At 46.6% G+C, this 17,519-nt stretch overlaps 1 protein-coding gene across 11 annotated transcripts in view; it reads right to left on the bottom strand.

Annotated features, from left to right (window-relative positions):
• The window catches only part of AKAP13 (A-kinase anchoring protein 13), a 314,398-nt gene that overhangs the window by 215,504 nt on the left and 81,375 nt on the right, over nt 1-17,519 (bottom strand). For all 11 annotated transcript variants that reach the window (XM_029953026.1, XM_029953024.1, XM_029953029.1 and 8 more), the window contains one exon: nt 13,985-14,028. In XM_029953026.1, the coding sequence (XP_029808886.1) occupies nt 13,985-14,017 (33 nt within the window). In that variant the 5' untranslated portion in view covers nt 14,018-14,028. The remainder of the gene's footprint in view (nt 1-13,984; nt 14,029-17,519) is intronic.

Genomic DNA, 17,519 nt, shown 5'->3' with positions numbered 1-17,519 from the left:
GCATGACGTTTCTCTGCCTCCGCCACAATGAACATGGGTCCATTCTAAAACTACCTATATTTAGGGGAGCCTGGGTGGCTCAGCTGGTTAGTGCCTGACTTCGGCTCAGGTCATGATCTCGCGGATTGTGGGTTCAAGCCCCACATCGGGCTCCGTGCTGACAGCTCAGAGCCTGGAGCCTGCTTCGAATTCTGGGTCTCCCTCTGCCCCTTCTCCTGCTCGCTCGCTTGCTCGCTCCCGCTCTCTCTCTCTCTCTCGCTCTCTCTCAAAAAATAAACAAGCAAACATGAAATATAATAATAAAACTATATTTAAAGTTTCTCTCCATCACGTGTGAAATGTGCTTGTATCACCTCGTTTTATCCTCACTCCCCCACTGAAGGATGTTGCATTGATGTGTTCTCACTCAGGCCGCCAAGGCAGCTCCTGCTAAACGGGCCTTGGTCACGGGGCCCGCCCCATTGTCCCTTGCCTCTCATACTAACATCGTTTGTGGTCACAGCGTCTGGGGTGCCTCTGATGCTCTCAGTCACTCAACCAGCCCAAACCCCACTTCCTCCTCCGGAAGGGCCTGACCACGCCCCCGGCCCAGCCAGGGCGCTGTCCCGGTGAGGTGGCCGGCCTGCTCACGTGCGCCCCTCGGGGTTTTCCTCTCCCGTCTCCCACCTCCCTCTCGACAGGTGGTCACGCTCCCATCTGCCTGGTCAGAAGACGTCCGGCTGCTCTCCACCCTCTTACACAAACCCCACGGCCCCCACACGAGTGCTGGCCAACAGCATCTTCTGCAGTGCCAGCCATGGGTGACAATTGAGCACCCTGCGGTGGAGGAACGAAATGTTTGATTGTTTCACTGATGTTCATGTCAGCAGCGGCAGGCAGCCGGACCACTGTGTGAGCAGAGCGGCTCAGCAGGAAACCACCTCCAGGTTCCCTCCCACGAGACCTGTCCTCCCCAGTCAAGCCGGGCGCCTCACCACCGCCACAACCCCATGTCCGTGCCTTCCTTCAAATGCCGTCCCTCCTCCTCTCCCTCTGCTCTTCCCTGTCTCCACAGCCTGCCTGGCCAGGCTCAGAGAGCCCGCATCTCCCCCAAAGGCTTCCCAACTGTCCCCGCCAATGGCTCCTGCCTCGCTCTGCTGTGAGCCCTCGCTGCGTCCCGTCTGTGCGGTCCCACTCATGCCCCGGAGCCCCTGAGCAAGACGCTCTCCCTCCAAGAGCAGACCCGCATCCGCTTCGCAGGTGGTTCACAAATCCTTGTAGGATGAATTACAATCACAGAGCCTAATGTTTTGGTCTTCTTTGGACAGCGAGGCCTTGCTTCGCCAGAACCGCATCAAAATTGCTACCCCACACCCTCCTCCCAACAGTTATGCCGATGCCGGGGGAGCGCCCTGCAGACAGGCCCTGAAAAGTCGTGACCGATGTGCATGTCTCCATCCACTCTGAAACTGCCAAGGGAAAATCAGAAAACGCTACCCCACAAATGCAAGACCTATTACCTTCTAAGCCAGTTTCTGGAGACTGCGGAAAAAGTCCTCCAGGAGGAAATCCAAGGCCTTGCTCTGCAAAACCATCAAAAGCCAGATTGAGGAACACTTGACTTCCTTATTTCTTCTGGCACTGGGGAGAAAGTGTTGTTATTTCACTGCAGTCCTCAGATCTGGCTGGGAAAGGCCTCCAGTCTACAAAATGTTGGAGCAGACCCATCAGACTTGCATTGTTAAGGCAGAAGCAGGTAATTCATTTAAAAGATCAGAAGGCTTGATAAAGCTCTCTTTGTGGGAGCAAAATGGAACGTACCCGTCAAGCAGGGGGCAAAGCCAGATTACTTCAACTCTGTTCTGAGAACACACTTCCCAGGAAGAACTGATAAAATGTGGCCATTGCCACATAGGCCCTGCTCCCTACAAATGAGTCACCGAGAACACTTAGCTCGGGTCAGCTAAGTTCTGTGGTCTTTCAAAATTTTGACTCTTTATGCAAACTATACTTATTCAAAGATAAGCTGCAGGAATTGGTGAAAATGTCACAACCCCTTCGTCCTGAGCCCATCCTCTCCCGGTGCGCGCCCATCTTCTGGACCTGGTTGGGCTCTGAGAGCTGCTCTGACTAGCACACACACAGCACAATGGTCACAGAGCAGAGTCCAACCCTCGCCAAGGCTGGAAACCCAAGTCCAGCGTCGACAGGAATCAACGTGGTGGCAGGAAATCACCGCGATAAGATACTCTCAAGATCTCAATGCGAGTCAAATGGATATGTTCTTTGGATTTCCCCTGGTTAAATGGGCTCTGGAGTCGATCGCAGGATCTGACCTCTTTATCCACCACAGCTGTGCATCCTCAGACAAGTCAGCCACTCCTCTGACCCTCACTTCTCTGGCTCTGAAGTGGAAACGTTAATCAAATCTTCCATGTGTCTGGTGAGGAACAGCATCATTGTAAGAAACGGTCCCTATCCTAACAGAAATAGTTACAATCATGATAGATACAGTGTTTTATTTTGTTTAATTTTGAGAGAGAGGGCACATGAGCTGGAAAGAAGGACGGGGGAGAGAGGCAGAGAAGGAAAGAGAGCAGAGAAGCGGGGAGAGAGAGAGAATCTAAAGCAGACTCCGTGCTCAGCATGGAGTCTGATGTGGGGCTTGATCCCACGATCCTGGGATTGTGACCTGAGCCGAAATCAAGAGTCATATGCTCAACCAACTGAGCCACGCAGGCGCCCCTGTCCTGTACATTTTAAACGAAGAGCGGCATGCAACGACAGTCTTTCCTGTGAGGCTCCTCCATTGCCAGGATGCTTTTGCCCCTCCCGGAAGCAGAAATATGCAACAACGTTCAGTAATAAAGAAAAAAGGAGAAAGCAAGAAGGACATAATAAACCAGATCTGCTGGGGTTCTGGAAATTCGTTTTGTAAGTGGAATGGCTCTTCCCCTTGCAAATCTAATAAATGTGGATTTTATCCCAAACATATGGCAGGTAATGATAATTACCCCATATACAGCCTGAGAGCATGCCTTGGGGCATAATTTACATCTCACATCTGAGTAGCTCTCTGGTTTTAAAAAAAGTATTTCCGTTGTAGGGAGGAAATGCTTTGGCTTTCCTGAGGGAGACCAAGAGAGGTGTTCAAGAACACAAAAAATGAGTTTACAGTGGAAGAATCTGATAAATGCACCCCAGACTTTCCCTCTTTAGGTGTTCTTATGGTCATTTTAGCTAGCAAATTATCACCCCTTAAAACCCTCACAGTGTTAGCCACGGCTACCCGCTCCCAGGGGCATCACTAATCATGAAGCAGTCAATGCCCACTGGGACGCTTTGGAAACCAACAAAGGAAAGTATTCTGATACAGACAAGCATCGCAGAGCTGCGGAAGGCATGCTTTACAAGACAAACGCCTTCCTGTTCCAGGGCCTCGGGCCTCCTCTCACTGGTCTGGCGCTAGAAGTCACTCATCCTCTTGAGGAAGCCCCAAGTATAAAGGTGGTACAGATCAGGTAATTCATTGGGATGGTTATCACTGACTTCCCTACATTAAAAGGTGTAATATACATTTTATTTTGACACTTTTTTCACTTACAAGGGATTTCAAGTCGTAACTATCTAATCTATTCTCCCATCTGCCTTCAGCCCATAAAGGCATTCTAACCCTTACCTGCCAACCCTAAAACAGGAACTCAAGGCTATCTTTTCAAATATTCCTCTCTCCTCCTAGTCTTCCCTTTGCCCCTTCCCTTCTCCTCTGACTAGCCCACTCATGCTAAGTCTTGCACTTTGGCTTCTCCATTCATGTACTTTGAGTCTTAAGCTCAAACCAACTGATGGCCTGGCCTGCCTTCAGCACACAGAGGGGGCTGATTATTTAGTTTCCGCTACCTGACCAGATCTATCACGACCCCTGTGAAACTTTAGGCAAGTCCCTCAATCTCTCTGTAGCTTGGTTTCTTCACCTTTCCAGAAGTCTGGGCTCAATTGCCCCAAAATACGAGGATTCCTACAACTCATCAAACTGTTTTCAGTCCCAACCTCCCCCACAGAGTTCGCTCCCTAGAGCCGAGCTGACTGTGGGACACTCACTTGGGCTCCTCATCACCAATTTTCCTCCAGAAAAGTACAGTGATGAGAAAGAGCCAGAGACTTTCTCCGGCACATAAAGTGTGGATTAGTCCAGTTCTCCTTATTCTGGACATCTGACCCCCACTGTTTCCCTGTACCCTGCATAGCTTCAGGCCTGGCCTCATCAGAGCTCTTCCAGAAGGAGCCTGGGGCCTGAGATAACAGGCATCCAAAGAGCTTTCCTCCTCCTCCCTCAGAAACTTAAAAATCCTGCTTCCTTTTCAGCTGTTAGTCTGGGGGAGGGTTTGTTTACCGTTGCTAATGTCCAGTTGCTCGGTTGCTAGGTCCATTAGGGCGCAGTGGGCGGGGGTGGCAGTAGGGCCTATTCTGTTTGTTTTATAAATATCAACCTTGGCTTTGTGTGCCTGGCTTTTTCTTTTATCATCTGACGGCATCCCTCATCCCCTATCCCTTCTGGGAAAAGCCTATGCTTTTATCTTGACAGCGAGAAGGCTCTGGGGATAATGGGGTACATGTACTATGTTGGTTAAAATATACACACACACACACACATATATTAGCAGTCACACGGATTGCTGTAAACAAGAGGCACAGACGAGAAGTCCCCCAAGGACAGAGCACGGACTTCAGGATGCAAAGATACAGGCACCATCCCCACAGTGCCTTCTCCATGTGCCAAGTGACTAGGCAAGTGACTTCTCTCAAAGGACACACGTCTAGAGTAACACTCATGTGCCTCGCAGGGATGCTGCAGATCCCCTTCCAGTTGTAAGGCAAGTCACGCAAGCACAACAAAGTACATTTATTTCCTTGTGGGCGATACCCCCAGTCACAAAATGGCATCACCAAACTATTCACAGCCCACACAGGGTACACAAATAATGAAACTTGCGAAACAAACGAGCAACTTTAAGAAAGACAGTTGTTCTGTCAAAACAAAGCAAATGTCACTGACATTTTAGTGGTCTCATCTGACCTGTATTTCATTCACTCACTCAACCAGTGTTCACTGAGCGTCTACTACGTTCCATGTGAAGTGCGCTCTATCCAGCTCGGACAAGAAATGCGCGTATTTAAAATCCCTGTGTGCACCCACAAGGGCAGAGACGATGCCTGTTCGAACCTCGGGCGTCAATTACCTCCGCCACCTCTTCGCTCCCCCCCACACTCAAGGGCACACCTTGCAGAGAAGGGAGCCCATTTTAGGAAAATCCAATATGCAAAACGTATTACAGGGGGAAAGTGAACAATTACACCATCTTCTTTAAATGCCTAATTCCTCTGGAACAGATAAATTAAATTCAACACCCCCTGAACTAAAGGATTGAAGTTAATATCTCCGATAATCAGCCAAGAGTACGTCATGTGTCCTAACGTGCTGTGCCAAGAAGGGCATCTTTTACATAGTAGTCCAGCCCAAATCAGGAGAAAACATCATATAAACCTCAACTGCTCCAAAAAAAAGACCAAAATGTCAGTATCATGAAAGACAGAGAGGCGGAGGGCCTCTTCCTGATTAAGAGACTAAAGTGACATAAATACAATATGTAATCCTGGATTAAATCCTGAACTGGGGAGGGGAGGGCAGGGTGGGGAGAGGGGAAGGATGCTATAAGGGGTACTACTGGGATAACCGCAGACATTTGGATGTGGACTTAAATTACATGAGAGCATTACTCGGTGTTACAAGTCCTGCTTTTGTTCATTGTACTCTGGTTATGAAAGAGAATGTCCTAGTTCTTAGGAAATATACTCTGAAATATTTAGAGGGAAGACGGTAGGATGTCTGCAACTTTCAGACAATTCAAAAAATATATAATAGAATGATAAGCAAATGAAACTAAACCTTGTTGGTAAGAGATGAGTAGAGACGAAGTATTCTTGTAACCCTTCTGTAAATCTGAATTTAAATGAAACATTAAAAAGAATTTTTTTTTGGTGAACAAGTAAAATAGAAGGTTAAATTTAGGCTCCTTGTAAGAAAAAAGGCCTTGACTTGTACAAGTCCCCATCATAGTAAGTGCTGTGACATTTGTGTCTTAGGGAACAACTGTGTAAGACGGCTTGGTCTACGGGAGGAAGAAAGTGGGTTTGAGAACCACAATTTCTGGGCAAAGCCCTAACTTCTGCGTTCACTAAATGAGCCGTCTTGAGCTTCTGCTCCTCAGTGTGACGGGGTCACGGTGTAGCTTCCTCTACCCTCACAAGGTTGCTCTTAGAACCAAACGGCATAACATATGCAAATATGCTTTGTAAACCAGAAGGACTTGGCTGAACAGAGATCTTGTTTTTAAAGTATTCCCAGGAAACCACAAAGAGAAAGGACTACTCTTCAACATATCATATCTCCTTTACTTAGGTTCTCAAATGGACTGAGAGCAACAAATTATTTGGAAATATGTTGCTTTTTCTCTCCCAAGAAGCAATTCAGCCATGAAAGAGTATTAAAAACAAGCACATTTTTATTACACTCTCCTCTGATAAGTGAGAGCCAAATCTGCTTTAAAAAAAATAAAAGTGTCTCAAATCAAGAATATCCAATTTACATCAAAAATGTAGATCTTAAACGAGTACAATGTGCTCAAACTCTATTTCCAAAACACCATGTTTAAACTGCCCAGGAAGCCAGGCTGCCCAGGGCCAGTGAGTCCCGAACCCGAGAGCTCCGACCTGACCCCTACGGTCTTCAGAGCACCCCCGGAGATGGGCGCTGGGCTGGGAAGCAGGTGCGAAGGAGGGAGGGCCCAGGGACGTGGCCTGTGTGCATGAAATCCTCCACCAGGCTTCGCCCTCCTCTCCTCCCGCAGAAGGAAAGATTGTGCCCACGCCCTCTTTGGTCTCTCCGAGCCTCCGCCTCGGTCCTTTCTGTTCCTCAAACTGATCAAGTGAGCCTTCACTTCAGGGCCCGTGCACCTGTTCCCCGGGGCCAGAACGCTGTGCTGCCATCTCCGCGTGGCCGGCTCCCTCCGGTCACTCAGGTCTCAGCTTGGGACGGCACGTCCCTCCCAGGCCTTCCCTGACCACGCAAACCCAAACAGCCCCTCGCTGGGCACGATCACATCGCCTTGTATTTATTTTTGTAAAGCCTTTCCTCCTGATGCGTCTTCCTGTTTATGAGTTGTAAGTACCTTGAGAGCAGGGACGTGGGTGTTCCGTTCGTGGCTGAATTGGCAGCAGCCAGGACAGAGCCTGGAACAGCACAGGCACCCGAATGGATGAACGAAATCCCAGGTCCACACCTGCGTGTCTGACAGTCAACAAAACGTCCTTCAACGTGTCCAGAGGACAAGCTCAGGGGCCCTTTCTTTTCCACATGTGGCAACGGCGGCGGCTGTCACTCATGCTCTGATTTCCAACTGATCACCATCCTCTTTCACTCTCCACATCATCTGGTCCTGCTGCTGCTTTAAAAATATTTCTTGCATTTGACATGGCCTCTGTTTTCACTCCCGCCGAACTCTCTAGGCCCTCGTCAGCTGTAAGGGCATTCCTCAACTTGCCAAAGTCTGTACCACTTCAATCCTCACAAATTCCCCTGGCAAGAACTAGTGTCCTTGTGGAGGCCGAGTGGCACTAGGGGAATCACGTGACCGACAGACCAGAAAACCCAGACGCGGTCACATCAAGCACCTGGTCTCTCAAGTTTCAGGTCACTGTCTTCACATTCCACTGTGCCCATTTCAACAAAAATAAGTCTGTAAACGGCTTCCTGCGGGGGCACCTGGGTGGCTCCGGCGGTTAAGCATCCAACTTTGCATTTCAGCTCAGGTCATGATCTCATGGTTCATGGGATCGAGCCCCGCATCGGGCTCTCTGCAATGACAGCGTGGAGCTTCCTTGTGATTCTCTCTCCCTCTCTGCTTCTCCCACTTGCTCTCTCAAGATAAATAAAGAACCATTAAAAATTTTTAAACAAAATAGGGGCGCCTGGGTGGCTCAGTCAGTTAAGCATCCGACTTCAGCTCAGGTCAGGATCTCATAGTTCGTGAGTTTGAACCCCACGTCAGGCTCTATGCTGACAGCTCGGGGCCTGGCGCCTGCTTCAGATTCTGTGTCTCCCTCTCTCTGTTCCTCCTACTCGTGCTCTCTCTCTCTCTCTCTCTCTCTCTCTCTCTCTCTCTCTGTCTCTCAAAAATAAATTAAGATTAAAAATAATTTTTTTAATTAAAAAAAAAAATAAGCAGCTTCATGCAAACACCAGCACTGCCACCTGCACAGGCTGGAACCTTCCTCACATGTGTAACTACCGCAGCTCCTTCTGGAACCTTCCTCACATGTGTAACTACCACAGCTCCTTCTGGAACCTTCCTCACGTGTAACTACCGCAGCTCCTTCTGGAAACGTCTTCACATGTATAACGACTGCAACTCATTCTGGAAACGTCCTCACATGTGTAACAACTACAACTCATTCTGGACACATCTTCGTGCAAAGAGTGATTAAAATACGTATTTGGAATCCAGCTAATTTTGCTTGATTTACGGATAAAAGTTCTTCTTAGGAGCCAGTCTTTTTGTCTAACTTATGAGCAGTTTTCTGTCTTCTGCTGATGATACGTACCCCTGACCGATCCCAAATATAAACTAAAAGAGAAACTTCAATATACTCATTCTGTTCTTTCGTTCCCTCTTTCTCTAGGTACAGAGACCCGACCTTCTCCAATGGACTGACACGGAACGCTTCCCTCTCTTTACCAAAACAGCAGAAATCCCCATGACCTGACTTAGTTCGCAGAAAACCAGTATACGCTGTCATTCTCCTTTTAAAAAATCGGTAACAAACTGCTCCCAAGCATTCTTTCTGACAGACATACTTGAAGTGTGGTTTAAAATATTCTTCAGTAGGACCTACCTGACTAAACACATAATCATATACAAAGGACTAGCTTTATTAAGAATATTCCTCAGGGGGCGCCTGGGTGGCTCAGTCGGTTAAGCATCCAGCTTCGGCTCAGGTCACGATCTCACGGTTCGTGGGTTCGAGCCCCGTGTCAGGCTCTGTGCTGACAGCTAGCTCAGAGCCTGGAGTCTGTCTTCGGATTCTGTGTCTCCCTCTCTCTCTGACCCTCCCCTGCTCACACTGTCTCTCTCTCTCTCTCTCTCTAAAATAAATAAAAACATTTAAAAAATTAAAAAAGAAAAGAAAAGAATATTCCTCAAAACCGATTTTTAAAGAGCCTTGCTTTCCTAAAAGAATGAAGCTTTTTTAAGCCTAAGGAGCTTTTTTAATTCTAACAAGCTCTATCTACAGTGGGTTTTTACTACCGAGACCCAAAACACAGACTTAAATCACAATTTTACCCCCAATTAGCTGTGCCGCCTCATCAGGTCGTCTTCAGAACTCATGTCCTCGCTCTCCAACAGAGAGGCTGGAGCACACATGGTTCCTACAGTCCTTACTCATTCTAAACTTCTCAGATTCTTGGATTCCATGATGGCAAAAATCAGAAAGCTTCTAACTGATCCTTTTTTAAAACCTCACTCTTTTGAGAGAGAGAGAGAGAGAGAGAGACAGAGTGTGCATGGACACGAGGGAGGAGCAGAGAGAGAGGGAGAGAGAATCCCAAGCAGGCTCTGCACTGTCAGCACAGAGCCCGACGTGGAGCTCGATCTCACAACCTGGGAGATCGTGACCTGAGCTGAAATCATGAGGCACCCAGGCGCCCCCCAACTGATCTGCTGGCAGCTACTCTCTCCCTAATTATCCTTCACGCTACTGCCAATTAATTCTTCCAAACTACCCTGGGTTCATTTCCTGTTACAGTTACAACAAATTACCTCAAACTCTGAGGCTCATAACAACACAGATTTATTGTCTCACACGTCTGGAGGTCAGAAGTCTGAAACAACTCTCACTGGGCTAAAATAAAGATGTCCACAGGCTGTCACTGAGGAAGCTCTGAGGAAAAACTGTCCCCTTGCTTTTCCAGTTTCCAGAGGCTGCTTTCCTGGACTCCTGGCCCTTTCCTCCTCCTTCAATCCCAGCAATGTGCCATCTACAAATCTCTCCGACTCATGATTCTCCTCTCTCACTTAGAAGGACTCTGGGTTTACACGGGGCTATGTGGATAATTCAGGAGAAGCTTGCAGCTCAGGACCCCGAACTTAATCAGATCTGTGAAGTCCCTTTTGCCACGTAAGATGAGTACGCACAGGTTCCGGGGATGAAGTCACGGTCACGTGTAGGAACCATTCTTCTGCCTACCACAACTACTGAGTAATCTTAGCCCCCCCACATCAAAAATTTGCAGTGGCCGCGACCAGACAAGGACATCAGAAGAAACCTAGAGACAGTATCTCTTATGGACAGACATGAAACTCCTCATAGCAAACCAAATCCAGCAACAAAGGAGAAGGATTATACACCACAACAAAATGAGACTTATCCCAGCAATGCAAGGTTGGCTTAACATTCAGAACCAATCAATCAAATCTACTAGGCTAATGAAATGAAAGGGGAAAAAAACCCCACATGATCATCTCACAGATAGAGAAAAACACATTAGACAAAATCCAATATATTTTCATAACAAAATAATCAAACAAGGAACAGAAGGGAACTTTCTTCAACTTGATAAAGGCACCTATGAAAAATCCACAGCTAAGAACCTCATACCTGATCAATGGTGAAAGTCTGAATATTTTCCCTTTAAGACCAGAAACAATGCCAGATGTCTGCTCTCACAAGTTCTACTGATCACTATACTAGAAGTTCTTACTCAGGGTGATTAGGCAAGAAAACCAGAAGGCATTCAGACTGGAGAGCGAGAACATCTAATCTGTGTTTTTGGATGACATGATCTGTATACAGAAAAACCTCACGGATCCACTAAAAACCTATTAAACAATAAACAGGTTCAAAGACGCTATAGGTTCTAAAATCAATATACAAATACCAGCTGTATTTTTTTTAATGTTTATTATTTATTTTTGAGACAGAGAGAGACAGAGCGTGAGCAGGGAAGGGGCAGAGAGAGAGAGAGGGAGACACAGAATCCGAAGACAGACTCCAGGCTCTGAGCTCTCAGCACAGAGCCCAATGCAGGGCTCGAACCCACAAACTGCGAGATCATGACCTGAGCCGAAGTCGGACGCTCAACCGACTGAGCCACTCAGGCGCCCCATTACCAACTGTATTTCTATACACTAGCAGTGAACAATCTGAAAATGAAATTGAGAAAACAATCTATAATAGCATCAAAAAGAATTAAAACACTTTGGAATACATTTCAAAAAGGTACAAAGTTTGTACACTGAAAACAAGAAATCACTGTTAGAAGAAACTAAAAGATGACCTAAAGGAGTGGAAGAGAATTTATAGTCCAGAAATAATTCCTTACATGTATGATTAGTTTTTAACAAGGGTGCCCAAGAAAATTCGATGTGGAAAGAACAGTCCTTTCAACCAATGGCGCTGGGACAGCCAGCTGTCCACATGTCATACGATGAAGCAGGAAGCCTCCCTTCCCGCATACAAAAAAACGTACTCTAGAACCATACACTTAAATGTAAGGACTTAAACTATAAAACCCCTAGAGGAAAGCACAGGAGTCAATTTTTTGTGACCCTGAGTAATGGAGAGCCTTCTTAGATACGGTAACAAAAGCACAAGCAGGAAATGACAGGTAAATTGGACATTATCAAAATTAAAACGTTTTGTGCTTCAAAGGGTACCACCAACAAAATGAAATGATAACCCTTACAATGGGAGAGAGTCTTTGCAAATCATGCATCTGATAAGGGACATGAATCCAAAATATATAAAGAACACTTAAAACTCAATAATAATTAAAAACAAAAACAATTTAAAAATAAGCCAGGAATCTGAATAGGCATTTCTTCAAAGATACATCAATGTCCAACAGCACCTGACAAGACCTATGCTCACCATCGTTAGCCAGTAGGGAAATGCAAATCAAAATCACGATGGGTTACCATTTCGCCCCCACCAGAACGAACAAACCAGAAGTCAGATTATCAGCAAGCGTTGCAAGAACGTGGAGACATGGAGACTCTCAACATTGATGGTGAAAACGGAAAATGGTCAGCCACTGTGCAAACAGTGGGGCAATTCCTCAAAATGTTAGAGAGTTACCATATAAGCAAGCAAGTGTACTTTTTAAAAAAGGTTTTATTTTTAAGTAATCACTACACCCAGCGTGGCACTTGAACTCACAACCCTGAGATCAAGAGTCGCATGCTCCACCGACTAAGCCAGCCATGCGGTCCAACAACCAAATGTACTCTTAAGTACACACCCAAGAAAAATGAACACATAAGCCTACTGAAAACTGCTGCTGACAGTATCATTATTTGTAATACTCAAAAAGTGGAAACAAGCCAATTGTCCATCAATGAATGGATAAAGCAGACGTGGTACAGACCTACAACAGGTATTATTCATCAACAGAAGGGCACAAAGTACTGATACTTGCTCTAACGTGTACCTTAAATACATTCTGCTGCAAGAAAGAAGCCAGTCACAAAAGGCCACATGTTGGGATTCCATTTATACAACATTTCTACAGTAAGTAAATCCATAAAGACGGAGAGCAGATAAGGGGTTGCCAGGGGCTGGAAAGGCGGGGAACGGTGAGTAACTACTAATAGGCATGGCGTCTCTTTCTGGGCTGATGAAAATGTTCTTCAGGTAGATGGCGGTTATGATTATATAACTGTGAATATACTAAAAACCACCGAATCGTATACTTTAAATGTGTGAGTTTTATGGGGTGTGAATTATATCTCAGTGAAAGCTGTTTTTAAAAGTCCAAAGTATTGAGTTCATGTGCAAACCCACTGCTGAACACAACAAATTTTCAAGAAGTGTGAAGAGAAAATACTTAACATACCTTCTAAGAAATGCATAGATTTTTCTCTGTTACATTTAACATAAAAAGCATCTATGCAGAAGAGTGATCCCGGGAATGCTCTATCCTAGAGAGGTACAGGACTATTACTAACACAGCATGGTTTAAAATAAACGAATCATAACATTAACAGCAGATTTCGAATAAACACCATCGTAGGCTCCTCAGTGGTCTCCGCATCTTTACCTCCACGACTGACTTCAATGACCTTCTTAGATTCGCCTCTCTACCCCTCAACACAAGCTCAGCGGGGCTAGACTGTCCCGTGCCCAGCCCCCACCCCTCACTGAACGCCCTCCTCACCCTTTGACCACCTCTCTGCCTTAGGTCTTGAACAAATTCTGAGGACTTTTCACCCCACCAAATGCTTCTTCATCTTTAAGGACCTGTCCCATCGAAGACATTTTCCTCACTCTCTCCAGACCATACCAACCCAATATCCACTGGCCTATGACAGGCTGAAGTGTCCACCCCTCTAAAGGGACTCCTGACCACCTCCAATCAGCTAAAGCTCTCCACAATAATTTAAGAGAGAGAGAGACACGGAGAGAGAGTCTCCCACACCTTACCTTTCCAGCCTGGATTCACTGATCTATCCATTTCGTCGGACAGTTCCCTCACTTTGGATGACAGACCAGCTTTCACCCAGAGCCCTAAGGTAAATGGCACACTTGCCAATGCCAGAGTGCCACCTAGTTGCAACACAGGGAAAGTGCGGCCTCAGGGAGCCCTCCACCCACACCCCTCTGGCAGTCCTGTGCTGACGGTGACCGAGGCCGGCATCGCTCTGCAGGGCCACGCGGCCGAGCGGTAAGGGCATCTCATCGCCTGCCCAGTTTACCTAACGGCTCACAGGCACCATTCGCCAGCTCAGTGCCATTCACGCATGAGTCAGTTAGTGTTTACCAAATCACACGCAGCTTCTGAAGTACCCTAAAAATGCCTGGGATCATCACATGAGAGCAGTTCTGAGTTTTCTTAAAATAAGTAGAAGGCATAGACAGGCGCAAAAAAGACACCTCGCGGTTTACTCACATATAATGGAGCTTGCTGTGGATTAAGTTTCATGACCCAGGACACTGAAACAGAAAAGGGAAAAATAAATGAGAATAAAATTAAAAGTTATCAAGCAAGCATAAAAGCCACAAACGTGAGGTGTTGGGTAAGGCTATGTGAACACAGAAATCCGAGACGCTGGGCCGCCCGGCTTCCCTCAGAGGGCCGGGAAGGCCAGGACGTCAAGGGCTGCGAAACGCCCGGCAGCCCAGAGTCCATCTCTTCAATCGGGGAGAAGGACTTTGACTGAAAACAAAACTAAAGACAAAAGGCTTCACTGTCCTGGGAGAATTTTCAACAACCAACAGGATATTAAATGCAGTTGCCAGAGCAAAGCCAGTGTATGTTCAGTTATACTTTTACATAATCCCCAAATTTCACAAAGCGCTGGTTGGCCGCCTCCTCCAGTCTCAGCAGGGAGCATGGGGGGTGGGGGAGGGGGCAGAGGTCCAGAGAGCTGTCCTGCACTCAGCCCTCGGAGAAAGGAGGCTAGGCTGGCCTCCGCAACTACAAGTTCTTACCCTCCTCAAAATTAGCAGCTGGATTCCCTAATGTTATCTTCACTAAACGAATTTCTACAGAAGTCTCAGGAAGAATTTTAGAGAAGACTCCAGGCTTGTTAATACACTTCCCGAATATTAGGAAAAGTATGCTCTGTAAAGCTTAACGTGGCGACTTGACCAGGAGCTTCACGCTAAAATATGGCGGTCCAGAATCACAGGCTTCAGGATGGCAGGCCCTGTGCCAAACACCCTGAATCTGAGCATAAGCGGCTCCTGTCCTCACAGAAGTCAGAGGAGCCGACCCAAGGGACTTCACTGTATAAATCTGATCTAAGGATGTTTCTTACTCCTAGAAAATGGATTAAACTTATTAGGCGCATGTACTAACTGACCAGTGGCATAAACAACAGTAGAAAAATGTCATTCACACGTGCAAAAATAGATAAAATCACATTGTTGTGTTGTACCAGAGTACAAACCCCTCACTAACGGTGAACTGAGACCCCAACAGCCTAAACAGCAGGTGATCAATGACTAAATGTTTAGAAAGAGCAATGATGTCTTAGCAACCACGCATAACTTAAGTAACAGCATCCTCTCAATATTAAAATCCGCACAGATCTGCCAGTTTGGCCAGGCTGTGTATGTCCAAGATCAAGGCTCACCCAAAAAGCAGTTAACACATACTTAGGGGGAGAAAAACAAAAACCAAAACTGTAATCAGGCTCCTAAACCCAATCATCTCCAAACCACTTGCAAGCCGTAGGCTTTTCAGCCGGTTCTGTCCACAGCCCAGGGCGCCCGGCACGCTGACCGCCTCCACATCCATCCCTGCTGCTTCTCTGGCCCAGCCCCAGGCTGTAAGGCACCTGCTCCAGGCACTCTTTCCTTCCTTCCTGTCTTCGTTTAATAATTTTGTGCCCACAGATGCCGAAATCATCTGCAAAAATCCACAGTGAAAAACCAAACTTGAGAAATGTAGCAATAACTCTCTTTTCGTAGAAAAATAAAGTAGATTCCAGCCCATCGAATTCAAACAGCAAGCATGGATGGGAAAGACTGAAGGCCCTGAGTACTTTTCTCGATGCATTAAATATCCATTTAATTTAAAATTAAGTTCACTGTGCTCACAAGGCTTTTAATCAGCTTTCCAGGTCCTGCCCAGACTTGCCCGGGACAGAGGACTAAAGGAACGTACAACGTTATAAACCACTTAGCCTTTCCTAACTTCCAACACGTTCCTGTCAAGAAGTATCCGCGGAAACTGAAACAGGAATTCACACTTGGGTAATCCGCAGCACTTGGAGAAATCCAGGACGACTCGCTAGTGACTTACGGGCCCTCCGATCTTTCTCCGTCTGCCAAGAAACTTAGGGCAGCTCTGTTTGAAAAGGCCACAAACATCAAGCCACCTGCACGGCTCCCACTGCACTTGGGGGAGGCGCCCGGGGAGCCCTCCCGGCTGCAAGGAGTCCCCTCAGCTGTTGGGTATTATGAACCCATCGGACCCCGTACAAGTTGTTCTGATATGAGGATTAAAGAGGAATGACAAAGTGTCTGTCCCTCACTGGTCAAAGGGACAGACCATTGTTACACTGGCAACAGAGGCTGTTGGAAGAATAAATCTGTCAAGAGTCATCAAGGCAATGACCCCAGAGGCAACAGAGTTGTGAAATCAGATTGCTTTAAGCTTCTTCAGTGCTGACACAAAGGAGGGAAGGCAGGACTAATATTTATAGAAGAGCCAGAAAGCTCTATAAACGAATTGAATATAAATTCAATATCACACTTAATCCCCATAAAAGGACATTATTTCGCCCGTTTCGCTGGTGAAATAGAATGGAGTTTTTCAATGATTAAATTATTTGTCGCCAACCTGAAGAAGTGAGAGAGCCCAAATCCAAACCCCATCTGATGCCCAGAGATGTGCTTATCATGAGAGGATCTCCTGAATGACCTCAGTCCACAAACGGGCTCGTCCCCCATCTAGCCCTCATGCTACACACACTATAGACGCCCCTTGACTTTGTTAATTCAGCTATCACTGTGCGCCTGTAACGTGCCAGGCCTGGCACTCCCCACGGCACTGAGAGTACAGAAGGAATAAAGACAAAACTCTGACCTTCACAGAGCTTATTCTAGAAGTAACACAGATAAATATAACATTAAAACAAACGGTTTTCAAATAGTGGTAAGTTCCATGGAGAAAAATTAAAAGAAGAGGGAAGAGGAAATGGGGGGTGGGGTCCTGTTTTAAATATGGTACTGAAGTAAGGCCTGAGATGATATTTACCCCCAAAAATGAAGAGACCCCTTTAAGGGGCACCTGGGTGGCTCACTCAGTTAAGCGTCCAACTTCCAGGCAGGTCATGATCTTGTGGTGTGTGAGTTCAAGTCCCGCAACCGGCTCTGTGCTGACAGCTCAGAGCCTCGAGCCTGCTTTGGATTCTGTCTCTCTCTCTGTCTGTCTCTCTCTCTCTCTCTCTCTCTCTCTCTCTCTCTCTGCTCCTCCCCCATTCACATTCTCTTTTTGAGAGAGAAAAAGAGGGGGGAGATAGGGAGAGAGAGATTAAGAAAGCATGTAATTGGGGCGCCTGGGGGGCTCAGTCAGTTAAGCGTCCGACTTCGGCTCAGGTCATGATCACACCATTCCTGGGTTCAAGCCCCATGTCAGGCTCTGTGCTGACAGCTAGCTCAGAGCCTGGAGCCTGCTTCAGAGTCTGTGTCTCCTTCTCTCTCTCTCTGACCCTCCCCTGCTCACGCTGTTTCTCTCTGTCTCTCAAAAATAAATAAAAAACATTAAAAAAATATTTTTTAAGAAAGCATGTAATAGAGGTAACAGGTGGAAGGTGTTCCGAACTCTCAAACCGGCCCCACAACTAGGAAGTCAGAGTTGTGCTGCTAAACCGTCAGAAAACTTGCTACCTGTAATGCACAACTTACCCCACACATTAGGGAAGCTTATTTTACTTGAGAATTGTGTTCTAAAAGACTGAGCATTCCGCAGGAAG

Source organism: Suricata suricatta, chromosome 9 (assembly GCF_006229205.1).
Source record: "Suricata suricatta isolate VVHF042 chromosome 9, meerkat_22Aug2017_6uvM2_HiC, whole genome shotgun sequence".
NCBI classification, from domain to species: Eukaryota; Metazoa; Chordata; class Mammalia; order Carnivora; family Herpestidae; genus Suricata; species Suricata suricatta.
This window is presented reverse-complemented; position numbering and strand designations above follow the sequence as displayed.